At 50.9% G+C, this 26,536-nt stretch overlaps 1 protein-coding gene and 1 long non-coding RNA gene across 2 annotated transcripts in view; one reads left to right on the plus strand and one right to left on the minus strand.

The window, feature by feature from the left end:
- Window positions 1-3,346: 3,346 nt before the first annotated feature.
- The window catches only part of CHST13 (carbohydrate sulfotransferase 13), a 28,841-nt gene continuing 5,651 nt past the window's right edge, over window positions 3,347-26,536 (plus strand). Inside the window, exon 1 of the mRNA XM_059856543.1 lies at window positions 3,347-3,468. Coding sequence (XP_059712526.1) covers window positions 3,375-3,468 — 94 coding nt within the window. The 5' untranslated portion in view covers window positions 3,347-3,374. The remainder of the gene's footprint in view (window positions 3,469-26,536) is intronic.
- On the minus strand, window positions 24,069-26,158 carry LOC132332344 (uncharacterized). The gene is made up of 2 exons (XR_009487884.1): window positions 25,861-26,158; window positions 24,069-25,174 (listed from the first exon to the last, which is right to left on the minus strand). It is a non-coding gene; the product is annotated as an uncharacterized LOC132332344 (long non-coding RNA).

Genomic DNA, 26,536 nt, shown 5'->3' on the forward strand with positions numbered 1-26,536 from the left:
GATACAGAGGGGTCCATGGAAACGCCAGAGGCAGGGTGATGTCTAATGCAGTTCTTAGGAAATAGAGAGGAGATGACCCATGGTCACCCCTGGAGCATCTCCCAGCTGCTGAGGAAAGCTGTGCTGCACCAGTGTCATTCCCCCATCTCTGCCCAAGCCTTCACTCGGTGACACCCAGGGCAGTGGCAGCACTGCCAGTGCACCAGGGCCACCAGCAGATGGGAGTGTCACCGGCAGGAGGCCAGGGAAAACTGCTTCTGCAGCTCCAGAATTAAACAGCTGGGTGCAAAGTCAAAATATCCTCCAGAAAGGCTTTTTCACTGTGGCTGGCTGGACAACCGGGTCTCAGGGAGGAGTACAACAGATTCCTCAGTTTCTAGCAGAAACTAGACGCTGTTTAATTTCTATTCAGCATGGTCATCAGACCAAAGCTCGGGGTTAATCTCACTCAGTGGCACCAAGGTCCTGGGAAAAAGCAAAGCATGTGGCAGAAACCTGCTGAGAAGACAGTAACGAGCAGTGCTAATGAGAGGGAGGGAATCAAGCATGCACTGCATCAAAGGCACTGCATCATTCTGCAGGCAAACAGTACTTCCTCTTCACCTACAAGCCAGTTGCAGCTCAGACCTTGGCAGCAATAAATAATTTCCCTCCACAGCATGTTTTTAGCACCTTTTGATCATTATTTTTGGTTCCCAGTATTGTTTTAATAGTCATAAATAGCTCCAGCTATGCTCTGAACCCCACAGTGGGAGGCACTGTGGAGACAGGGAACAGGGGGGCCCTTCCACAAGGAGTTCACAGCCTGTCAGGGAAGGAGCCATTGCCATTCTACAGAAAATACTCATTTCTCAGTTCTTCCAATTGACCTGGCAAAGCAACAGATTAAGACACCAGGCATCAGTGCCTGCCACATTTATTTCACGTGTACTGCTGAGCAGTTTTATTTTTATGTGTGCTTTGTGCACCTGCTGTTCTCCAGCCACCAGTGGGGCCTGGGGAGGGAGAGAAGGGCTTCTCCAAAGCAGACTGAATCTGATAATGCAATTCCCAGAAATAGGTTTGGGATCATAATCCGAGACTCTGACAGCTTCATCTTGTGCCCTTCTATATATCTGCAGTGATCTTCTCAAGCAAGTACTGGGTACTGTTGTCTGCCTTAATTGGCTGGGGTTGCTCTTTTCGGGATGGTGAGGCTGCAGGGGAAGGGGGATGGTACAAGAGAGCAGCATGTGTGACCAGAGAGGTCTGTCACTCACTCAGGAACAGGCAACAGCAAAGGCCTGACCCCCCAGCAGCTGGTGCCATTGCCAGCAGTCAGCTCTAATCAAAATATACCTCTTCCCCCTGGAAAATGGGTTTGTCTTTCTAAAAGGGGTTTTCTCCTTCTGAATGGGGTTTGTCCTTTAAAAAAGGGAGCATTTGCAGCTGAGTCCACATAGGAATCCTATGAAATGCTCATTATGTGCTTCCATGTTTAGCCCCATGGATCTGAACAGCACATTCACCTCAGGCTGCCGAGGACCAGCCTCGCATATGTGATGTGCTCACAGATGGCCCTGGCCCTGCCCCCAGGGATGAAATACAGACAGCAGGCAGCAGGACTCAACAGGTCCTGCTCAGTGCATGAGTTTCTACTGGGATGCTTTACTGTATTTTCTTTAACAGAAATTTCCAACTATGGGTGAAGTTTGCTTATTTCTACCGTTTTTATTCCTCCTGCTGGACCCAGGGAAGCTGGGCTAAAGGGATGATTATTTTTCCTAGCTCCTCTGGGAGCCTTGGGCTAGATTTTCTGGTGTTTCAGTACTGGAAGATACAAATAATGAAAAATTCACCAACAGTCTTGAGTACACATTCCAGCTCCTGAAAAGCTACTCCAACAGGGTTCCCACTCCACAGGCTGGATTTGTCTTCAGTCACTGAACTCTCTCTGGCTCCAAGGACAGCAGTACCAGACACCCCTTTTGCTGCCTCTGTGGTCTACTAGCCCATCTTTACATCTGAAGCAAACCCCAAGTCTTTCCACATTCATCAAGAATTACTGCACCATTTGCAACAGAGAGCAGGCTGCATGTGCACAGCCAGTGGCACCAGCAGCGCTCCCCTAGCCCTGTCTCCTGCTCCCTGGTGCTTGGGGTCACAGAAATAGATCACAGATCCCTCCCTGCACGGATCAAACAGGCACAGGGCTCTGCTGCCGAGGTTCCTTACAGCTGGTTACTGCTCACACTGGGGTGCCCTTGCAGGAGGGGTGTTAGGGTCCCAGTCTCATTTCTGTTGTTCCTCTCTAGACCATCCAACAGTGACATCAAAGAGCTGTTTCCATGGGCATAGCCCAACACAGCCTGCAAGGTGCTGCGTGTGTTATTTCATTCCAGCTTCCTTCACTACAATGAGATTCTCCTCCTGGTTTCCTCGGCTCTAAATGAGGGTAGAATGAAGCCCGGCATGTGCACATACCCAGGCTTTCTTTGTCATTCCCTGTGGCTTCTCCTTGAGCTGTATTCTTTTTCTTAAAACTAAGTGTGCTGGGGCTGAAGGGAAGCAGTGAATGGGTGCTGTCAGTAGAATCCAGCTCTCGGTCTGGCTAATTTGGCAGGTGGCCTTTGAGTAGATCTCGAGTGTTTTACAAAGCTGGGTGAAAAGCATTGCTGCTATTTCAAAACTGGGGCAACAAAAGCTCTGGGCTGGCTCTGCCTGTGACTGCAGAGCCTGGGGGATAGAGGATGCAGTAAGAGAACTCTGTGCTCTCACTTTCCAAAAGCATGCCGAGAATCATAGAAGAGCGTGTCCTCCTTCTACAGAAATTTATTGCTTGAGGTGGAATTAGTCAGAAGCATTATTGCTTTCAGTAAAAGACTGCAGGGCAGGGGGTAGCCAAAAAAATATGAAAAAAAAAAAAAAAAAAAAAAAGGAAGAGGTGTATTTTAAGGCCACGTGTATTTTAAGGTCACGAAACTTTGCGATGCTTCCGAAGTACTGACCGTGCAGAGGAAAGTCATCAGGAAACTCCCGACCCTGCCACCACACCAGCGACTCCCTTTTCCCGTCGGGGAGTCCTAGAGCCGCGACGGGAGCCGGGCAGGGAAGTGCGCACTGCCGAGCGCCGGCAGGGTGCGGACACGGCACCGGGCGAGGAAACCCCCCCGGCCCCCGCCCCCGCGGCCGGGCCGAGCCGCTGCCGGCGCCGCGGGGCTCTCGGGGGGCGAAGTTCCCGTGGCGGCGGCTGAGCCGCCCCGTGTCACTTCCTGCGGGCGGGCGCGGGGCCGCGGGCGCGGGGCGGGGCGGCGGCGGCGCCCGGCGGGGCTCGGCGGGCCGGGGCCGGGGCCGGGGCCGCGGGCGCTGCGCTGCGCCGCCAGCCGCGGCCGAGGATGCGGCGGAGCCGAGCGCCGCGCCTGGCGCTGGCCGCCGGCCTCGGCTCGCTCCTGCTCGTCCTCTTCTACTTCCAGAGCAGCCTCAGCCCAGGTGGGTCCGCGGGCGCCGCGCTCCAGGAGGGTCCCCCGGCCGTGGCGGGCGGGCGGAGAGGGGAGCGGGGCACGGCGGGCAGCCCTTCCCCGCTCCTGGAGCCCCTCGGGTGTCGGCCGGTCCCCGGCGAGCTGAAGTTGTGCCCGCCGGGGAAGTCGCCGGCGTTGCCCATCGCTCGGCTGAGCCCATCCAACTTCGGCGCGGTGCGAGCGGCGCTCCCGTCCCGGTGCCGGCGCTCCGCAGTGACTGACGCCCGTGTCCCCTTGCCAAAGGCGCCTTCTCTCGGGGCGCTGTCCTGTTCGCTGTCCCTGCGGGGCACGAAGCCGTGGTGAGCTCTGTGCGCAGCTTCGTGCAGCCCTCCCGAGGCTGAGCGGGGTCGGGACGGGAGAGGGGAGCTGCTCTCCCGCGAGTGCCCATTCATAGCCACGGTCACTAAAGTTCCTGGGAGACTTTGGATGGCTCAAGGGACTTCTCGTGTGTGTGCTCTTAGAAATTTCTCGCAAGCTGGGAAACAATTCTGAACTAAAATCTGAACCGTTTTGTACTTGGGGGATAATTTATTTCCCTGCCTTTTCTGCTCCTTTGGGAAAATTAGTTCCTCTTTCCTACGAGATGTTTTTGGGTAATTGCTGCCGTTTTAACAATGTACTAATGTTTTCTGAGTACAGCAGCAATCCATCAATGGGGCCTTTAGAGTTACATCTTAAAATGCAGAAGACTAACTTGACTGAAACGTTAATGGAATTTTATCAGTGTAGACTAAATGAAATGTGATTTTCCTTTTATAGGGGCTGCTCCATCACTTTAATGTGTTTTTTCCTAAAAATACAAAAGGCATAACTTGTTGGCTGAGTAAGATTGAAAAGGAGTTGGGTGTCGAGCAAGCATTTGTTATTTCTAGATGAGCATGTGAAGCTTGTCAGATGAATTCAGAAATCCCAGAAGACCATAATCAGTATTGTATTCCTTAGTAACTTTTTCTTTTCTTAAGGAAATTATTTATGCATCATATTTTAGTGTTGGGGCTGCTCAGTAATAAGTGCAGCATTGAATCAGCTTTAATCTCCAGGGGTGCTAATGAAGAGATGATTGTGTTTTACACTGGATATGCTTTCTAGCATCTGACTGGAAAACATAACTTTTTTCAGGGCTCTGGTTTTCAAAATAGAGATTCCGCTGGTCTGAGTCAGCGGAACTTTCTGTGCTTGGTTGACTTTAATTCCTCACCTGATCTCAACCCAGTTTCATACAGAGTTCTTGTGAGGTCAGAGCAAACCAGGTGATGGTAATGGTGGTGGTGTCTCATGAGGCACTGGAGGGAATTTGGGTCTGGTATGCTAATGCAATGCCCTGCAAATCTATTCTTTCACGTGAGGCAAGTGTGGTTTTCGAAAGTTCCTGTAGATGCTGATAGGTCTGAGGTAGGGATCTCCAACTCCTGGAACCAAGTAATGTTTGTCACTCTGTGGGAGCCCTTTTGTGAGGATGTGGATGCCCTCTGCAGATTTGCCCCTTTAGGTTCAATAAAGAGGTGAGTTAAAGCAGTATTCATGTTCTCTAACACCAGTTTATTTTCTAGCCACACTGTTGTCTCCCTGGGTCCAGCCTTCATTTCTGTGCCATTTCTTTCCCTTATTATTTTTCAGTTTACAGTTTTTCCTTTCCTCTTCAGATCAGTGAGAAACACTAGCAGAGGAAAGGTCATTACCATATACAAAAAAGAAGCAAGCTACAGATTACTGCATTTTTTAGCCCAAAGGAAAACAAACTGAGGCCAATTGCTTGAATTTTAGAAGTTATAAGTTACAATAATAGGTAAACAATTTGCAAATGAAAATGTCATCTTTAAAGTGATGTCTGCCTGGGGGTTATTTGGAGTTCTGGTTGTCTGGTGTCATTTGGTTTTTATATAATAATGAAGAAAAATGCTAGGAAAAAAAAAAGGAAGCAATGCTATGAGTTCCCCCCAGGAGCAGTCAGATCCTTTCTCCATCATTAGAAGGATTGAGCAGGTTGCCTTCCCTGGGCCACCCACAGTCCATTACATGGAATATGCTGAATTAATCCTTGCTAATGGCACATAGAGACCAAACCTTCCTGTGACCAGGACAAGGAATGGGGAGAATGATGATACAACCAGAAACCTTTAAGCTTGAGAGTGCTCAGGGCTCACTCAGCTCAGGGAGCAGGAATTATTCACTCTGGCTGCATTGCCCACTTACAGCTCCACCCGGACAGTTGTGCATGGAGTGGTTTGTGCTGAGCTCCATGGCTGGGCTGGAATAAGGCTTTCTTGTTCTGCCTCAGGAACACCCACACACCAGCCTGTGCTGAAATAACTGCTCCTAAATGCTGCTGAGTTGGTTATTTTGGTGGTGGGCTGAATTAGTCTGTACTGCAGGCCGTGGCAGAATTCCCTGTTGAACCTCTGGAGGCAGGAATGGCTCAGTGTGTTTGCCAGAGGGGTGGGACAGGTCTTGGTGCTCCAGAGGGTGGTGGGCTGGTGTGCCTCCTTTGTGGCCCTGGTGGGTTATTTTGCCTTTCCTTCCTGCTGGCTGTACTGGTGAGCAGACACGGGGTCTGTAGCCCCTCACTGCCCTGGGCTGGAGCTGTGCCATGGACTGTCCCCTGCTTGCTTCTGGTCGGTGGTGACCTGTCTGTCCTGTTGGCCACCAGCTGTGGCTCCAGGCTCCCAGGTACATGGCCAAGGGCAGGACATTGGCATTGCAGGAAGGTGTTGAGGTGGTGCTGAGCACATTGGCCCTGGACCTTCCACATCATGCCACAGTGGGTAGTTCTGGGGTTTACCTGGAGCTGTCACCTTTCAGCACCTCCTGCACCTGGGCTGGTGGCATGGGCAAGTGTGCTCAGCTCCCAGGCAAGCCTCAGGCTGTCTCAGCTGGGCTCAGGGGGGAGTTGAGGGGCACCAGGAGTCCTTGGCTGTACTGTTGTCACCCCACAGCCATCCAGGAGATCCTGTCTGGCCTTGGCATGAGTGTTATCCCTTGTCTGAGCTGATGTTCCTCTGCCGTTCCTGGCAGGAGCAGCACACCGTGAGCTGTGCTGACTTGTGCCTGCTGTACATTTTCTGCATGGAGGTGAGGATGCACAGCAGGGCTCCCAGGCTGGTATTTCATCTCACTCTGCTGGCAGCACATCTAGGCTGGCACAGCAGGAGATACTGGAGGCTGCCATTCCTTGTCTGCATCAGAGCTTTGGTCACTGCTGTTCTCAGGGGGACCACACTGATTTTAGCAACAGTGGGGGAGGTGGGATTACTCTGGTAGTACAGATGAGGGATAGAGGGAAGGGGGAACATGTGAGGGAGGTAGAGGGAGGTGAGTGGCAGGTCTTAAGGCTTTGTGTTCATCTGGTCTGAGGTTTCTGCAGGGCAGTACTGTGGGGCCACCCCAATGGTATGTCTTTGGGGCAACTGTGAGTAAGCAGAGTGTAGTGACATCTGGAGAGCTGGCAGATTTTCTCCAATAAGGATGAAGGAAAAGCTCTCAATCTCAAAGGGCTCCTTTATTTCTGCTCTGGTTCTGTCCATTTGCAGCATCCAGCTGTTGTTTCTTAGGTCTTTTTAGCAACATTTACTCTGTGCTGGCTTCTGCACTCCCCATGTTGTTTCACTACCTGCTGTCAGCATGAGCTGTTGGACCTCACGGGGCCTTGCAGGTGAGATGTCCTCAGCCTTTGGCCTGACTCTTTCACAACAAGAGATACCAGAAGTGCCAGGGTTGTGATCCTATCCCAGAAAGCTTTCCAAGTGAGAAAGCAGTGAGAGCCCTCTCTCCATCCTTATCTGCTCCTGTATCAACCAGCTCGGTCTCCTTTGAGCTCTGATAGAGCAAAGCCTTCTCCAACCCCTTCACCAGCCTGAGAGAGAAGGGTTGGGGTGTTGCAGGAGGATGAGCAGCAATGCCAGAAGCCACCTCAACACATGCAACAGATATCACAGGTAGGAAACTCCCTCACCATCTTTGTTAGCCCTCTGATGTGCCAAGGTGGATATGGAAGACACCACTGCCACCACTCTCTGCCATTTCTCAGGTGGTTTCAATTGCCCAGCTCAACACCCCTCAGGACCAGCAGATCTTGGAAAAACTCTTGCTTCCCATTGTTCCAAATGTATTGATCTTAGTCAGCTTCATCTCTGTGCCTAAAGATTGGTCCCTTCAGAGGGATACAAATTATTACAGAGATTGTAGAGTTGATAAGTGATTTGACCCGCAGAACTCTGGTCCCTGAACCTACAACTGCACCTAGACCTGGCATGAATGGTGATGAATACACACTTAAATATTAGCAGACCTTTTAAAACCAGGGATTTTTTTTTCAGAACAGGAAAGAGCCTATTTTAGCCCTCAGTTCCTCACTATTGTTTAAAGGTATTTGGAGGCCGAAATTCAGCCGCTGCCTTGGGACGTGTGCGGGGTTTGGCCAGTGAATGCTCTGAGCCTGGGTCGTGCCTGCAGCTTTCTGACACATGTCCTCAGCCTTCCAGATAACCAGGGAGATGCTGCTTTTACCCTGGCTAAGGCTGCAGCACGGGCAGGCATGACAAATCAAGCCATCTTCAGATGGTGTTGATTCTTCTCTTCTCTTCTCTTCTCTTCTCTTCTCTTCTCTTCTCTTCTCTTCTCTTCTCTTCTCTTCTCTTCTCTTCTCTTCTCTTCTCTTTCTCTTTCTCTTTCTCTTTCTCTTTCTCTTACTTCATTTCATTTCGTTTCATTTCAATTTCAATTTTGTTTCTTCATGGGGCAGTTGTCCCCAGCTCATTTTCCCAGTCATAGTATCGTGATGCTCATGATGCAGCCCCTTCCTTTTGAGGAGCCAGTGCTCAAAGTACAGTGACATTTGTCAGCCAAGATGTTGGCAAACACAGGCTGGATGCCCTCAGATCTGCTGGTTTTGGAAAAGACATGAAGCACTCCATCCATGACCTGTTGGGGTAGCAGAATCCATGCGTCCGGTGCTGAGAGCAGGGCAGTAATGAAGCCCATCTGCTCCTGAGGGCCAGGCTTTTCATGAGGAATGCTTTCTCTAGTGTTTCTTGGCTTTATGCAGTTTCCTGAGAATCTCTGATACATGCAAGAGGTTTTGGAGGGGAAAGGAGTGGGCTTAGCACACCCGGAGTTAACTCTGTCCCTGCCGGAGAGATTCGTGTCCCGGTGGCTCTGCTGGCTGGATCCAGCCTCTCCTGGCCCCACATTCCTCTGGCATCTCAGCCTGGCTCTTCCTCTCTGGCAGCACCATGCACCTGCAATTTGTCCCCACACATAAAACTCCAATGTGCTGCAGTAAGAACTCCACAAAAACAGCACCAGGAGGGCTTTGCCTGTGCTGGAGCAGGGCTGTGAGGTCCGAGGCTGGGAGATGAGTGCTGGTGCAGTGGTCAGGGCTCTCCTGAGGGTGTTGGTATTTTTTATGCTCTGGGTTTATTTCTTGGTCCTTGGTTTCTGCAAGCATCTGAACAGAGAGCAAGACAAACCCTCCATCTTAATTCCAGTGCAAACACATCTGTCTTTCCCACGACTCTATCAGAAGCCAAGGAGCTACAAAGGCATTAGACACTTAACTCCCAGTACTGCCCCTTGGAGCTGAGTACCCAAAGAAGAGCTTAGGTCCCCAAATACCTCTGAGGGGCCAAGGGGGGATGTTTCACTCTGAGCCTTTCAGGCACAGCTGGGCAAAAGCCCAAAACTTTCCATGTTCAAAGGCAGTTAAGGACTACTAGCAGTCAGCCAAGGGGGAGACATCTCACAGAGCAGCTCTGGTGGCCAGAAAGTCCTGGGTTTAACACCACTGTGCCTTGGTCGTGCCTGCATGGCACAGTGTGCACTGAAAGTGAAAACAGGGACAAATGGGCCTACCCTAGGAGCTGGAGGTACTTTTTCCCCCCAGAAAAATTTGCCATGGATGGAGGGGAGTGACTGATGTCAATGGGGAGTTGAACCCTACACTCCCAGGCTCTGCTGCCCAGTTTAGACCAGTCTGTTCTCTCCCATACCTGTACCTGTACCTGCAGAGCTTGCAGTGCTGTGAACTGGGACACTCTGTCTCTGTCTCCTGTCTTGATCTGCAGCTGTGGGACAGGTCTGTATTCAACCACAAGCTCTCTGAAATTTCCCCACTGATTCACATAGATATTTTAATTTTCCCTTTTTCAAATGGAACTCCCCCCTTGGCAGTAAAATCCTCCTAGCAAAGCTGGATGGTAGGAAGATATTGCTAAATGCCCCCTGTATATGCTGCTACCCTATGAGGTTGTCCCCCATCCCTGATGGCCATTTCTAGATGCTGGGATCCTTGCTTCATGGCTGGCTCTTGTGATTTATTCCAGCTGTGCCAGTTTTTACTGTTGCAGGTTTGTATGCTGTGTCATTCTAGTAAATTACCCATTAAAGTCAGTTGTAGAGTTCTGATAAATCAGGTTCAACCCCCAAATGTCTCTTCTTGCTCTGTTCTCCATTTTCCAAAAATTTCAGTCTAAGTCAAAGGCCTACCTGGGCAGAGGTGAGAAGATGGAGTTTCTCTGTATCCCCAGGAGCTGGGTGGCCACTGCCTGGGTGGAGTCTTCCTGCGTGTCCTTCACAGGAGAACACTCAGTGTAGGAGATTGCACTGGGCCATGGGGCTGGTTTTGTTTCTGTTGCAGGTTAATGAGCTGGGCAGCAGAGGTGATGCTTCATTCATTGTGCTGGAGGGAGAGCACGATGCTCTGAGGGACACCCAGTGTGTCCTTCATGGGGACAGGGAAGGGAAGGGGAGCCAGAGGACACAGTGTGAGACATGGCTCTGTGTGCCTTGGATCCTGTACACAAATGACACCAACACTGCCTCTGCCAGGCTCGTGCTGTCAGGAGCTGGGCTGTGCTGGCTGCTCACCCCGGGGGCTGCAGCAGCAGCAGCAGCCAGGCACTGGCACCTCTGCAGTGTCTGCAGGAGGCAGCAGGGCTGGTTCCTGCAGTGGCTGACATCCTGAACTGTCACCCCACCACTTGACAGCCACAAATCTCTGCTCCCCTCTTGGTGGGCTGAATCTGTCAGAGATCAGCAGTGCCCTGAGTGAGTTTTCAGTCTGAGCCCCACAGACAGGACAGTGATTGCAAAAAGCAAACACACACACACTGCCCTGTGCACACACTCCCCTACCGCTGGCAAATGGGTCTCTGAATCAGCCCCACACATTGCTGTGACTCACCCTGGGCACTGCCTAAAGTAAGGGTTTTCAGTCTGAAAAGCTGATGAAAGGCTGTGTGAGGGCACCACATGGGATCAGGGCCACTGTCATGACACTGGAGCTCCATCGTGGACCTGGTGCTGTCCTTGTGACCTGCCAGTTCTTGATGTGGGGACAGCTTTATGCTGGCTTCTGCTGGACAGGGAGAGGGCAAGTGAGAGGGAAGCTGAGCTCTCTTCCAGCATTTCTTTTGAATGCTATTGAGCAAGTTTCATTTCTTCCCAGACCATTTGCAGCAGCCCTTAATGGGATGTCTGGGGTCTGTAGGCTTTTTGAAGGTCCCTGCATTGTAACCTTTTCCACCTCCCACCTGAGGCAAAGATCTGCCTCAGGTTTGTTTCTGGACTTGGTGATCCTTGCCTCAGAGATCCTTGCACAAGTCCACTCCCTTTAGCTTGCTGGCACTGAACACATTTAGCTTCAGGGCATGGAGTTGTCCAGCCTTGAACCAGCCAGTGGGGAATTCCTGCAGCCTCCTGTTGGAGGAGCAGGCTGCCTGCTCTGCCAGCTCCTGTTTTCCCACAGTGCCCCTGAGCTCTTAATATTTGGATGAGCTTTGACTAAATAAATAGTTGTAAATTTATGTGCAGGCAGAGTGATGGGAATTTGGCTGGGAAGGGCTTGGAGTTGGCCTTTCCTGGGAGAAGAAAGCAGGGTTTCTCCTCTCTGGATAGGGCTGTAGCAGCTCCAGCACCCTTGGGTTCTGCAACTACATCCTCAGCTGAGGTGGCTCGTCACTGTCTGCCAGTGCACGAAAGCCTGACCACACAAGCCACATCCTCTGGCAGCTCTGCTGAGAGGAGAATCACCCTTGGGTGTTGAAAATGGTTGAGAACCTGGTTTTGAGGGTGTGTGGATTCCGTGTCTGCTGATTTTTCTGTCCCACTTGAACATGCTGTCCTGTGCCACCTCAGGTCCTTCCCTGTGCTGTGAGGAGAGCTTCCTGACCTACAGCAGGGCTCCCCAGGCACCAGCCATCCCCAGCCCTGTCAGCAGCCCTGGCCTGGCTCTTTGGGGTCCTGCTTGCCTCTCTGTCTGTTGGCATGTCCCACCTCCCCTTCACCTTACCAGTGATCCCTGATACACTGGAGCAAGGAATGGCAGAGGTGTTCAGTGCTCCCAGCAGTGCTGCAGCCCTGGTCACTGAACCCTCGGGGTGGTGTCACACTGTGAAGCTGCTTTGGCAGCTGTGAGATGCTGCAAACCACAATTCCCCAGGCTTGTGTGTGCTGGTGTGTGTCTGTTACAGGGCTGTGTACACAAACCATGCTGAGCACAGGAGTGGGACCTGCTGTGCTGAGGAAGCACCTGATTCTGGTGCTTTTTCACAATTGGACTTAATTTTCATAGACTCCCTCAGAGCATGTCCAACTGGACTTGAAGCTGTTTTCTCCCCACAGAATGTCTCTGAAGGTGTTGCCTTGGTGACAGATGAGGAAGCCTCTAGCCTGGCCATGGCAGATGAGCAGGTGCTTGCATCTCTACCCATGGTACCCATGCAAGGAGATGTGCCATTAAAGTTTTGGATCTTCACAGCAGTGCACAGGGCCTGTAGGTCCCTTCCCATCAGCTTGTCACCTGTGGTACAGAGGGATGCTGAGATCATGAGTCCTGGCCTCCAGTCACAACATGCTCACAGCTTTTCCTTCTCCATGTAAATGCCACTTGATTTATAGCCCTCCATCTCCTGGCTGCTTTCCCAGCTCTTCCAGGGAGGGAGCAGCAGCAGATTGGAGCCATCCCTTGCAGTGCTCTCTCTCCCTGTGAGCTTGCAGCCTCACTGCTCATGTGGAACCCAACCCAAGCCTGATCTCTGGCCAGATGTTGCTTCACTGACCTGGCAGGAAGATGGGTAATATTGATGTGAGGTTCAAAGGTGATGTTTGTTCAGAGCTGCCGAGTGTGGGTGTCCCTGGGGCTGCCTTGCCTATTCTGGAGGGCTTTCTTCAAAGCAGGGACCTGAGAAATCAGCACAAACTAGCCAGAGGTCAGAAGCTCCTCAGCAGCTCCCCACCCTGTTTGTACTGTGTTGCCCTGCAGACTGGGGCTCTGCCTGCCACGGGAGCCTCTGCACAGGCAGATTTCCCCATGGCAGGAGAAGGCAGCGAGTTCAGTCCTGCACATATCTACAGAGCCAGGCCCTTCCTTTTGGCAAGGGTGCAGGGGTAGCATATTCATAGCTGGCTCTCTTCCAAGTTTACTCCTGGCAGTATCAGGGAGATTGATTTCCCTTTAGCTTAATAGGATCAGCAGACACAGGCACTGTGAGACCCAGACAAGGCTGAATTGACGCTGGTGGAGTTTTGCTTCAGTAGCCCACAGCTGCTGCTGGATGGTGTAGACACAAGCCTCCAAGTTCCCTTCTTCCTGAGGTCCCCATCACAGCTTGCTCACTCCCTGTGAAAAGGAAAGGGATGTCTCCAGAGCCAGCAGCCACTCTCAGGAAGAGTTAAATCCAACAGCCACTCAGAAAAGCAGCCAGCAGCAATCTGTTGTGCCCAGAGCTGTGGTGGCACTGGTGTTTGTGTCCCCTGCTGAACATGCTGGCTGGGGAGACAGGGCTCTTTGGAGGCCTCAGGCAGTGGTCATTACTAAATGCAGCAGAAGGAGGCACGAGGGGCTGTGTGGTGGGACTGTATGTGCTGGAGATGGTTCTCAGAGATGGTTCTCCCAAGTCTCCAGCAGGCTGTAATTCACTCCTCTCCTCCTCTGTGAGCTCATGCATCTCTTTAACTCTTTGTGAAGCCTCTTGTTGTGTATCTTGAGACAGCTAATGACCTGTGTCATTTAGAAAGGCAGGACACAGCCCTCAGCTGGCTCTGCTGGGAGCAGAGGGATGAGAGCCATGAAGCAAAGCCAGGGAGGGATGGCTGCATGCAAGGTGCTACCCTGGGAAGAGTTTTCTGAGTGGGCACTTTTTCTCAGATCAGCTTGTGGAGGCTTTCATCAATCCCAGATGCACAGAGGTGAGAAGATGGCTTGAGACATGTTCAGCAGGCAAGCTGAGCCATCTGACATTGTTGTACCTGTGCAGGTGGCCTGTGTGCAGGGGGCACAAACAGACCAGAGCTGAGTCGAGCAGGTTTTGAGCAAGCCCAGCCTGGTCCCCTGCACGCTGGCCTGCCATGGCCCCAGCAGGTGAGCAGGAGGCAGAGGCTGCTGCAGATGGTCCCTTGGCTTGGCAGCTCGTGGTGCTGTGTGAGCAGCTGTGGGCTGCCCCAGCCTGCCCAGAGAAGGGGACCTGCAGGGGTAGGGACACCACACCAGCAGGGGTTTTGGGAGAGGTGGATCTCTGGTTTTCCCTTGCCCAGGGAAAATCAGCCCCTGCCCATCCTGACAAAGGGCTGTTTGCTGGTGCAAGCCCTTCTTCTGCAGTTCCTTCAGGCAGCAGGCTGCAAAGGAGGAGTTTATTGACAAGGAATGGAAATGCTGGCAGTTCAGGCTTGAATTATAAATGCAAGCAGCCAACTGGGGCCAGGAGAATGACAGGCGTAATGGGGAAGAGAAATTGCTCTTGGAAAGCTTCTAGCTTGGCTTATGAGAGGAATTAACCATTTGGAAACAGAAGATTGCATGGTGCTTACACACAAATACTTTATTTGCTCACAGAGGCTGTGTTCCTGCTGGATATTGTTAATTTTCTGTTTCCTATAAAGATCTTAATTGCAGTCCTTGTGACAGTAGAGACCTAGGGACCCTGCCCCAGCAAAATACATCCCTCCAGCTAAAATGCCTGTGATCCTTCTGTAAAACCTTCCTGGCATCTGCCTCAGGCTGGTACCAGGTGAGCAGAGCCTCCTGCTGCTAAGGAGACATGAAGGTTTAGGAAGAACCCCTGCATTGAATGGGGCAGAGTGTCCAGACCAGCTGCCATTGGCTCTGTCCCTAATATGATCCCCACAGATGATGCTGGGGCATTTGGCATGCTCCTTGAAGCAGCTGGATTCTTTCTTTCCCTTTCTGCATGATTTATTGTGAGCTAACCCTATAACTGTCACCATTTTCCATCACTTGATTGGAGTTTCCCTGGCTGATCCTTGACTCAGCTTGACTAAATGGGAATAAGGGGGCCTTTCTTGAAAAACAGAGCCTGAGCCATCCCTGCCTCTGGGGAGGAGTGAGCCACGCAGCCAAGGCCCAGCTGTGCCAGCCCCTGAGCCTGGGTATGGCTGGTGGCACTGTGACAGTCCAAGATGTGTCATCAGTGAGAAATGAAGAAAAATTATCTTTAGAAACATAAAGACAAAGTAAGCTGTGCAAGAAAGTGGGAGCCAAAAGAGGAAAGATCTTTCATGAAGCTTTATAGAAAACAAGGAGGCTCTTCATATAAGTTTAATATCTTCCTAATGGCATTGGCAATAACTTCTTCCTAAGTAAACTTTCCAGGATCTTGAGCATCAAGAGTAATGCACAAGTGGTTTTAAAGCATGTCCAGAAGCCAGATCTCTGAATCACAGTCACTTCTGGAATGAGTGGCAGCCAGTCCCTGCCCTGGCTTGGGTACAGCCAGCACTCCCTTAACAGTAGGCAGCTGGCTAAAGCCTGGACAGACCAGGAATTTCAGATTTCAGAGGTCTCTTCCAGGCAGTTAAAACCTGAGAAGCATCCAGTTAGGGGAAAAAAAAATATAAAAGGAAAGGCAAAAAAGTAAAGTTAGAAAGATAATTATTTTCCTGCCCAGTGTGTGTGACATGCAGTAGAAATCTAAACTAGTGCAGGATGTTCTGACCCTGTCTCACGTCAGGAGTTTAATGTTCTTTTTGTAGCAGCTTAAAAAAACATCCATCAGATGACACCCCCTCAAACCCCAGAGCCACCTCTGTGGCTGCTGCCTGAGCTTTGTGTGCAGCAGATGGAAGGCAGAGAGACAGAGCTGGCTGCAAACCCCTCAGTGCTGGATCGTGCCTCAGCCTGGCTTAGCTGCAGAGTGCTGAGTGTGCACGGCAGATGTGAAGCTCTCTGGGCTGGGTTTGTCAGCCAGGCACGAGGAGCAAAACACACACAATCTATTGTCTCTTTTGCCAGGCAAATGCCCCTCCAAAGGGCACTCACTGATGGGGGCTGCACGCAGGGTCATGCTGGCTTTGCTCATCTGGGAGTTCTTGCATGCCTTGAGCAGTGAAAAGTCAGCTCCAAGCTTTCCAAGTTTCTGCTAAACCTGTAAGAGCATTAATATAAATGGACAGTGGAGACTATACTGTCAGCAGTGCTTGCTGTGTTTCTTTGGAGCACTTTCAGCAGAGATGTCTCTTTTTTTAGTGGTTTGGAGCAAAACCCAAGTAGCTCTGAACACTGGAGCGCTGCCTCCCTCCCTCCCATCCCACATCCCACGTGGTGCTGTGGGACACGCAGGCTGTGGTGTGGCAGGGGCTGATCTCACCCAGCAACCCAGAGTCCTGTTTCCAGCCATGAACTGTGCCAAAGGCACAGCAGATCCTGGGGAGTGGGAATGGAGAAATTGCCCCTTGAAGAGGCAGTTTCTGGATCCTCTCAGTGGAGGAAGAAGTGGTGATGTGAAATAAGGTTTAGTTATCATGTTTCTGTAGTGCTGGCAGTGCCAGCCCCATGTGTGACCTGTCAGAAGGCTCTGTGCAGGTGTGACTCCTGGCAAGGAGCAGGGCTGGGAGGTGTTCAAGCTAAAAGAGAAGATCCTGACCTTTGGTGGCAAAGGGGACAGCTGTGAGGAGCCCGTGGCTGGGAGGGGTCAGGTCAGCTGCAGTCCCCTCTCAGGAGGTGTCTGTGCCCTTCTTGGCACAGGGACACTGCCTGCCTCACAAAGGTTGCCACAGCACTTGAGAGGCTGGGCTGAGGCATTTTCTGATGAAAGTCAATGTGTCTGTCTTGAACTGGATCCAGATGGAGAAACCTGGAGTCTGGTGGCACTTGGTGCCAATGGCACCTTATGCTGCTGGCCCTCTCTGTGTTAGCTGTCTGTGGATTTACTGCATCTGGCATGAGTCACTGAGTGTGGAAGTGGTTGTGGGTAGGTGACAGTCATGAGCATGGGTCACTGCAACCCCAGACTGAGGAAGCAGGGAGCATCCATTTGCCTCTTTGCAGGATGGAAACCATGTGAGTTTTTTGCTTAATTTAATGTGCCTGGGGCTTCTGTGCTGTCCCTTTGCCTGTCAGCCCTCAGATTTCTGTGTGAGAGTCTGTGCTGTGAGTAATCTGCACTGTGTGGCTGGGACAAGTGCCCCAATATCAGTCAGAGAGGTGATGCAGCTCTGCTGCCTCTCCATCCCCCACTGCAGCATGCCAGAGGCATTCCAGTCCCATGAGCCCTGTTTACAGGGATGCTGACTGCAGATGACTGTGCACAGATATCAGGGATCTTGGGCACAAGTGGAGGCAGGTGTGCTTGGATTTTTGGTCCTACCTCTCAGTTCCCTGAGGCTGTGTGTTTCCACGCTCAGACATTCACCACAACCACTGCTGCTTCTGGCAGGCCTGGCTGTTGTGTCTGGCTGGAATGGGAGCAGGACATGTAGTCACCCCTTTGCATGGCTCTTCCATCCATCACTTTCCAGAGAGAATAGCTCAGAACCTTCTTCCACACCCTCGTTAACACTTCTGAAGGCAGCACACCCCTTGTCCCTCTCCTGCCCGTGGGCTGCTGCCTTCCAGCCAGCAGCCACATCCCTGGAGGAGTGAATGACTTTTCCTGCTAAAGGCAGTGCAGTCCATTGAGTTATCCATGTAAAACAGTGACTCATTGTCCCCTCTTAGGAGAGTGTTTCTTGGCTGGGGGAAGGCTGGTGTCAGTGCCAGGGAGCCTGGCTGCCGTTACCACCCAGTTGTGCCACACAGCCCTGGCACTCTGGAGAAGCTGCAAGGGGGGGATTGCTGAAAACAAGGGTGTTCTTTTTAGGGGGTGACACCTCCTTCCCAAAGGAAGCAATCTTGGACATCTTGCCTATGTACACCTGGTTATGGTGAGGTCCAGGGATCCCCAATGCCTTCACATCTGTGTGTGTAGGAACTGTGTGGTTTGGGGTGGAAAATGCTACAGAAGGGTTTGTCCCAGGGGGTGGTAGCTGTGGAGCTTATACATTTGGTGGAAGGAGTTTGGAAAATGCTCCTTTCCCTCTTGGCTAAGAGGTTTGTACTGCTGTGCCTCCTCAGAAGTGCCTGTGCCACCTCAGTTCAGTGCCTGTGGAGCCTCCTCTGAGGGCTGTGGCTGGGAAGGGGGTACTGGGGTGCTTCAGCAGCAGAGACATGGGATGAAAATGAGTCCTGGGGATGGGGTACCCCATCACCCTTCAGGAGCCATCTGTGACTGCTTGGAGTTTGCCTTAAGTAGCTTCCCAGGAAAACAAGAGGAGATTTCTGGGTAGGACGGTGTGTGTGGTAGAGACTGGTAGGATCCCTCCACTGGCTCCACAGGAATGTGATGTATTATAGCCAGGTACTGGACAAGAGGAAGACGATGGACCACGGTGCAGCCTTCATCCCTCTGCTGCACCCTACCCCTTCATCTTGCCCTGCAATGGTACTTTATCACTGTGGCTGAAACATCACTTCTGTGTGAGCCCAGTGCCTGTGGAGATGCAAACCCCCCCTCTCCCATAGGCAAACACGAGTGGGTTCACCCAGCCAGGCTGATGGCAGAGCAGATTTGTCATCCCCTGCTGCAGCTCAGTGCACGTGGGCTGTTCTCTGTGCAAACCTCTCATGCACAGGTCCTGTCTTGCCTTGCTCAGGTTGGCCCTGAGCTGCTTTCCTTGTGGTTTTTCCCTTAGTGTTGTGGGTAACCTCCTCCCAGTGTATCTCTATTTCCAAGTGCTGGGTGTGAGGGGAGGTGGGGGGGTTTAATTACTTGGTTTGGCTGTTTCAAGAGGACTAGGGGGGATGGGAGAAAATGTGCAGCTCTGGGAAAAAAAACCTGAGCTAAGCTTTCAAGCACCCCTGTGTTGATGGGACTCAGTTCTGTCTGATCCAGCCAAGTTCAAGTCACTTGGTTTCATTTCTGCTAAATTAGATATCATTAAGTCAGGAGCCACCAAATGGAGCCCCTTTGCCATGAGGATAACCAGGCTGACAACACCCAGGCACTGGCTATGCTTCAAAATAGAATGGTATGGCCCAAAACCAAGGTACTTGAGGCAATTTCTGAGCCTGAGAGATAGGGTGCAGTGCTGGGGAAGGACACTTAGCCAGTGCTTTCAGAAGGACTCTTGAGCTTCCTGGTGCCATGCCAGTGCCTGGGGTTGTGGCTTAACTGGTGACATAGAGGAGTGAATCATGAGATGGCTTTGCAGGGCACAGGGATGTGCCTGCCTGCTGATCTGCTCAGGGAGGCAGAATCACAGAGGTCCTGCCCTTCTGATATACCACATTAGCCTGGCTGGCTTATCTGGGCAGGACCTGCTCCAGGACCCCTGCAGGAGTGCAACCATCCTGGCCCTTGGCTCTGCTTTCATGTCTGAAAATGCTCTGGAGGAGCGAGCGTGGGGAAGGTTCTGCTGCTCCCCAGGATGCTCCAGATTGTCAGTCTGCTGTAGGGAACAGGAGGGGAGCTGGCAGGGGAAGGTCTGATGGAGAATTATTCCTGTTCCCTAGCAAGTGAGCTGAGACAGACATCTCCAGCAGACTCCCTGCCGCCTGTACCTCAGCAGAGAGACGTGCAGAGCAGCCAGCCCTTCCCAGGGCTTGGCCCACAGAGCCAAGGACAGGCTGTCAGGAATAGCTTGGGTTATACATTGCTGGCTTGTTCATCAGTGAGGGAAACACTGGAGGAGGCCAGTGCTGGTCTGCCTGTGCCCACACTGCACGGGGCTGTGTTAGGTGGCAGCCTCTTACCTGTGTCAGTGCTGAGCCTCTGCAAGGGGACAGTGTCATGAGGCAGAGCAGGCTGAACGAGGCACAGCTGGGCAGAAAAGCACCATGGAAGAGAAGCAATGGTGGGAAAGGGCACAAAGGCATTTCCTGAGCTACAGAGGATGTTGGTCTGGAACAAGACATGCATGTTTCTATTGTAAATATCAGAGTTGCAGAGTTTGCGAGTTGCTGCCAGCTCCCCTCCATCACTCCTGCTCACCACTCCTTGGCACAGCCCCAGGTGGAACAAAAGAGGTCAAGTACAGCATTTGCTCCACAGGGATCTGTTCACTGCCACCTGGAAGCTGTGCAAGGTGTGAGCTGTTGTGGGTTGATATCTGAGCTCTCCTCTTCTTGGGGACTTGTGCTGTGCCTGGGAGAAACCCAGGGAAAAGACCAGAAATCATCTCTTCTGGTTGTTCTCCAAAGAGCTGGTTGCTTTTTGCCATTGCTTGTGCTTGTCTGAATATTGCTGTGACATGCTCTCTCTCCCCAGAATTCTTTCTTGTGCATGTGCTCTGCTGCCAGTTACCTGCCAGACTGGGGCATGGATGCTGCCCAGTCCCTCTGAGTGTTCTGGGTGGAGACACCTGGATGAGCCCAGCCACTTAGACCTCCTTACACTTGCAGCTCCCCAGCAGAGGTGGTTGTGTCTAAATTCACAAAGATGAAGGATGCATTTAAGCAAATCAATCGTGTCTCTATAAGATTTATTTCCCTAAGCTTTGTAATTAAGCCTCTGTTTTCTATATCCTTGATTTTCTAGATGCAGTAAAAATGAGCAATCTCAAGAATCTAAGGAGATTTGATTGCTTCTTTGAAGCCAAAATTTTTTTGCTTTTGGAGCCAAAAAATTCCCATTCCCAAATCAAAACCTTTAAGTAAGAATTAAAATAGGAATAATTCCCAAAGGTCCTCCCTTAGCTCTGTGAACACTAGAATTGCCACACAGTTCTTCACAGCCAAGATTATGATGTGAGAAAGCAAACAGTCACTTATTTGGTCATCTTGTCCATCAAAGAGAGGTCACTGCCTTCCACAACATTAGGGCAGTAACTGAGTCTGGAGTTCTCTGGGGATTCTGGTGTTGGAGTCTCACATTGCCGTAGTTTTGAAAAATATCTGTCTTTTAAAAAAATCCAAAACAACAAATAAAAATCAGCCTTTGTGTTTAGGCAGACATTAAGGAGATGCATTCTCCACCAATAGGAGCCCAAACATAAAAGCCAGAGCTTCCTAGAAATAAACTTCTTTCTGGAGACAACACTGTTTGACCCTATAGCTCTGATCCTTCCAGGCAGGGCTCTCACGTGGACCACTGAACACTGCCCAGGGCTTCAGCTGGTGCTTCCATGTGGGATTTCTTGGCCTCCATGTCCTGGACCATCCTCATGCAGTCTGTGTGTCTGGCTGCATGTCTCAGTCTTTGCTATCAAACCAGGAGGGAAAACTGAGCTGCAATAACTGTCTGGATCCATCACTGCTGCTGCCAAGTTTAATTTTCTTTTTCTCTCTCTATTTTTTTTTATCCTGATTGGATGTTAAAATCAAAAATTGGACAGATTTAGCAGCCAGTGACTGTAGCTAGGGTTTGGCTTTGCACAGTCACAGTATCCTCTCAGAAGTTCTATGGCAGGATCCTTCTGGGTGCATTATTTCAGTAGTGAGGAGCCTGTCTTTGTGGTCAGGTGAGTGAGCCGTCACTGCTGAGGCTGAAGCACTCACACATTGCCCCTGGCAGGTCCTGGAGAGGACTCAACAAGGTCTGGAGTAGCTCATTGCCGTGCCCAGAAAGAGATCCAGGTCCTAATTTCTAGCTCTTCCAGTGATGACTTAAACCAGGTGCTAATCTCTGTACACTGAGGAGCTCTGGGCATTGTAACCCCTCTGGTAGTACAGTTATTTGTTTCCCTCTGTACACTCTTCCTTCTCCCATGAATGCAGTTCAGCTGCTCGCATGCCATGTGTGCCAAGCAGACAGCCCCTGTCACCAGTCCTTTTTCCTTTGTTCAAGTCAGAATCCATCGAAAATATCACCTTCAGTTTCAGAACTTTTTCTTTGGTGTGGGAGAGAGCATTCCCTTCCAAGAGGGAATTCGGTTCTCCCGTGAGAACTGACTCTTCCTACAGAACAAAGAAGCACCTCTCCCACTGCCCTGCTGGCATTTGCAGGCTGTAATTTACACTGATCATTTCAGGCACCGCAATTATTTTTTTGTCTTTTTTTAGGTTTTGCACAGACACAACAGGAAGCAAGGCTGGGGCTGTGAGACAGCAGCAGGGAGGCAGTGCTGGGGTCAGGATTAGCTCCTCAGGGTCCCTGGGGTGCCTGGGGTGCAAGTACACATGCTGTCTCTTCACTTCCCTGTGGTCTGGAGACCACTGATCTTCTCCAGGTGTTATCCTTCTCCAGTGTTTCATATTGGAGACCACATGTGGAGTTTTTGGCTTCTTGTGGCTTCAGGGTCCAGCCTGGAAAATATCTAAAAGCTTCATCCTCAAGGCCAAAATGAGTTGGGATTTCTCCTGTTGCATCCCAGCCACCCACTCCCACTGATCTGGGGCTTCCAAACCTCTTCCAGTCTGGCATCTTAGCAAGTGGGAGTGATGATGTCCTGCATGTGGACCCCCTGCCATCCTCTCTGCTGGCCTGCTCCCAGGGGTGATGGCATCCCAGCTCTGCTCATGCACACATCCAGCCCATGCAGCTCCCACAGCTCAGCCAGTCCTAGGGTCGTCTGCTCACCTGGCAGCCCTTCTCAGCACCTCTGGACCTGCCTTGGCCCAGGAGAGCAGAGCTGTCAGTGCTGCAGGTGAGGGTCACCAGTGCTATGGATAATAGCGTATGGATAGTGCTGGTTTTTGCTGTGATGGCAAAAATCTCACCTGATTTGTTTCAGGGCTTCACTTGCCTTTTTTTATGACTGCCACACTGGCAGCTGATGGCCCAGAACTAATGCATCTGGGACCTCCTGCCAATTCCAGCAGCAAAGTAGCATAAACTGCTGAATTCCAGCATTGTGAAATTAAATCCTATTAAATTTCCACTCCCCTTATCCAGGATGAACTTCAGTTTCCCTGTTGGTGTTTGTCTTTCCCTGCCATGGCAGCCTTTCTCAAGTCTTTGTCCATCATCAGTATTTTTCTGTTTTTATGTCAACTCTTTCAAAATGTATTAATCCCAAAGCTAATCTGGGAGGTATTTTTCTAGAAATCTGCCTTCTGCTCAGTATTTCTCATTTAAGTGCCACCTGCTTTCTTGTTGCTCGTGACCTTTACAGTTCACCTTCTAAACTTCATCTTCACTGAAGAGGATGAAATCCTTGTTTCCTGTGGAGTGTTGTCTCTCATGCATTGTGTTGTATCTGGGTGAGGATCTACCACATAGGCTTGATCTACAGAAACAGCTTATTTTATTTACAGACAAGTTTGCATTGGTATGAGCTGTGTCTGGTTAGTGCCATGTTGATTTTCATTCTAAGTTATTTATTATCCAGTTGCACCCACATGTTTAAATTGCTTTCTTTTCTTCAGACTGTTTTCTAAAGCCTGGGTAATGCTGATGTCAGCCTAGCAGGCTTGTTGCTGCCTGAATCTTGTCTCCAAGCCAAACTCTTCAATTCACACACTGGATTTGCTGTTGTGGTTGCAGAGAACCTCCCTCCCTTTTTAAGGGTCTGTGCAGCCAAAACAGCATATTCTTTCACTTCTGCTTCCAGAAGTCTGGAATAGGCATGATCCAGTCTTTCCCTCACCTCACACGTCTGGCTGTCTTTGCAATCAGCTAGTACACCTAAATATTCACAGCTTTAAAATCTATTCCCTTTTCCAAGGACAGCTGGCAAGACATTGAAGCTCCAGATTCTGCTGTGGTGTTCATGTCACACTGCAAGAGAGTAGCTTCAGCTGTGGTGGGACAGCACTGAAATCTGGGGTACAGGAGGAAAGAAAGGAAAAAAGTGTGATATCTTTTTAAGCTCCAAAAGAAAGTCTGAAAGCCCTTGTAGCACAGGAGACTCAAAAATGGGCCTGAGCTTCCCTTCAGGCTCATCTCACTCAGTGATTTCTGGTTCTCTCTGCCTTAGCATAGAGGTTTTGGTCTCCTGCTCCACATCACTCCTATTTCCTTGCCTCATCATTTGAAGATTTAAAGGACAAATGTGATACTTCCTTCTGCCTGTGTTAGTGAAAACCACTTCAGATTTGGATCACAGACATGCACTGTGTTGATACTTCTCACCCAAATAGTGATCCTGCAGTTGCCAAGGGTTGGTGTTTTTTCCCCTTTAGAAAGATGATATGCCTTGGCTAAGTGAAGTCCCTGCTTTCAGATGAAATTGTGGCAATGCTAAATTTCCAAGGATTACCACTGCATGTGGTGGAATCTGGGAACCTCAGTAACAAGCTGTAAAGTCAGGAGAAAATCCAAGATGCGAAGATCTTGGCAGCTCCTCCACAATGGAATATCCTGCTATACTCAGGGCCATGGTGCCAAAATGCAACACAAACCATTAACTGACTCACATGATACTCCCTTCTCAACAGTCTCATTTATTTCAGGATTCCTTGGCCTTCCCAAACTTTTTGGGAGTCTCAGGGGCATTCCAGAGATTGGTAAACCATTGGTACAGGGAATGGGATGCCTGACTCGCTCTCAGCATGAATGAGTGGAATAGGAGGGATGTGTAAATTCCAGCCAGCATCTGGGAACAGGGAGGGCTGGGACAGGAGTGTGTGAGCAGTGATGCTGCAGGTGCTGGGGCTGGTAAGCAGGGGGTGGCCACAGCTTGGGGTCATGGGGCAGGGCTGTGTTGGGTGTCAAAGGCTGATCTTATTGGGGTGAACTCCATTAAGTCACTGTCTCTAGCCTGCTGCTGGCTCAAGTGGTTTGCAGCAGCCCTGGCCTGCCTACCACTGTGATCCCAGATGTTTTGGCGTTGCTTTGGGCACAGACAGCCTGGGCTTGTCTCTGTTCACACACCTGCATCTGCTCTGACCCAGCCTTATGGAGAAAGAACACTCCACCCCATGGGACACAGCAGATGCTGCCCTCTTCATGGTGCCTCATGGATCCGTGCAGGGCCACAGCTGCATCTGCCCCAGGGCTTAACCCTGGCTCCAGAGCCACCATCATGGCCCAGCCAGGATCCCAGCTGCTTTTCTCCTCGGGATGCCGTGTGTAGTGCGAGCAGACAGTTTCTGAGCGGGGAGACTTCCTGCAGTGGAGCCCTGTAAAAACCCAAAACCTGCTGCCAGGCCAGGCCTTGCTCTGGAGGGTTTGGCAGTGCCTGGGCAGGGATGGTGTCACCACTTTGGAGCTCACAGCCTCAGGATGCAGCCAGTGCTGAGTGCCGGTGTCTTCCCCTGCCAGCTCAGCACTCCCGGCCTCCAGCTGCACGGGAGCAGCCTGGCAGGGAATTTTTTTTTCCATTTTTTTTCATCTCTTCCTCTTTTTTTCTGGAACACAGCAAGAGCATAGCAGGGATCCCAGGGGGTTTGCTGCTATCCAGAGAAGACTCCTTGTTCTGTGCCAGATCTTGCTCTAGGGAAGGGCTGGAGGAAATCCATTCTGCAGCGTTTCTGCTGGGGCTGTTGGCAAGAGCCCTGCTAAGTGCAGCAGCCACTGGCCAGGCTGGTCCCTCTGAAAAATAGAGGACTGAATAGGTCAGAGCATGGCTGTGACCTGCCTGACCTCTGCCCCCTCCCCTCTTTGCTGCAGATTTGCCTTTTGTTGACCCCAAAGAGCCTCCTACCAAGCCTGTGCTCCTCCAGAGCTGTGATCCGATGCCGCAACAGGCACTGAAGCCTTTCCCTGGGATGTTTCCATGCTGCCCTGTGCAGCACCAGCACGAGCTATTTACATTTCTAACAGCCTTAAGTCAGCCTGAACCACCCAGGGTTTGCTTCTGTCCCCATGAGAAAGGCTCTGGCTGATGCACGTGTTAATCTCAAAAACAAACCGCCTCTGCGTTGTTTTTACTAAATATAGGAGCACTGTCTGCTGCAAGGCACTGCCAGCAGCCCTCAGCAGGGTCACAGTCCTACATCCAGCAGGAGTTTATCAGCCCCAGCCAAAGAGGAAAGGGGCTCAAGTTCAGTGCTCTCTGTTTGCAGATGTGAGCTGCAATGAGTCGAGTTTTCAAGGTCCATCTCATTCTCTGTCATTTGCAGAGGGCTGAGCCTGGAAATGTGAACTGGGGCTCCTCTGGGATGAGCATCTCAGCCCACCACTGTAGGATGGATTTTCTGCTTATCTCCCACTGGCACAGATGCTATTTCACCCTCCTGTGGGGTAACTGATACAGAGGATTAAGGAAGAAACTGTACCTTCTTCTGTTGAGTCACATCTTGATCAATCCAGCGCTGCAGGAAGTGTCATTTCCCACCAACGCGCAAGCGTACAGGCACTGCTGATGAAATTTAGTGAGGTCAGGCAGTCATTTCCTCCTAATTACAGCTCCAGGAATGAATAATGTTTAGCTGAGACCCTGGTGACTCTGTGCTTTGGTGCAGTTTCCATTTGAGCAAAATGCAAGCATGTCGAAATGAACACAGGGTCTGGATTTTTCCTTCTGGTTATTTTGCTTGTACAGATGCCATCTGGGACTTGGATAACAAATGTGGGGTTGTTTGGTGACGGTCAGTGAGTGAAAAGATCCGGAGCCCCAAACTGCCATGCAAAAAGCTTCTGTTAGAAACCTTCACGTTGCCAGAAATCTCTTGTGGCAGATGCTTTTTCCAGGAACTTGGAGGACTGGAGGAGCCTCCCAGGCCACAGTCTTCTGAACAATGTGTCCTATCTTCCCCTTCAGAGAAAACATAATTCTCCATTTTAAAACTCATGGTGTGATTCCTTCTGTGGAAGCCAACTCCAGGGCTGCACAACCCCCATGGTTACAAACCTTGTCATGTGGAAACTGTCGTGGCATCCTCTGCCAATGGAGAGAGTCAGAGCCAAGCAGCAGAGGGTGGGTGAGGGGTGGCAGAGCTGCTTGGAAGTGTT

The sequence above is a fragment of the Haemorhous mexicanus genome, chromosome 11 (assembly GCF_027477595.1).
Source record: "Haemorhous mexicanus isolate bHaeMex1 chromosome 11, bHaeMex1.pri, whole genome shotgun sequence".
Taxonomy (NCBI): Eukaryota; Metazoa; Chordata; class Aves; order Passeriformes; family Fringillidae; genus Haemorhous; species Haemorhous mexicanus.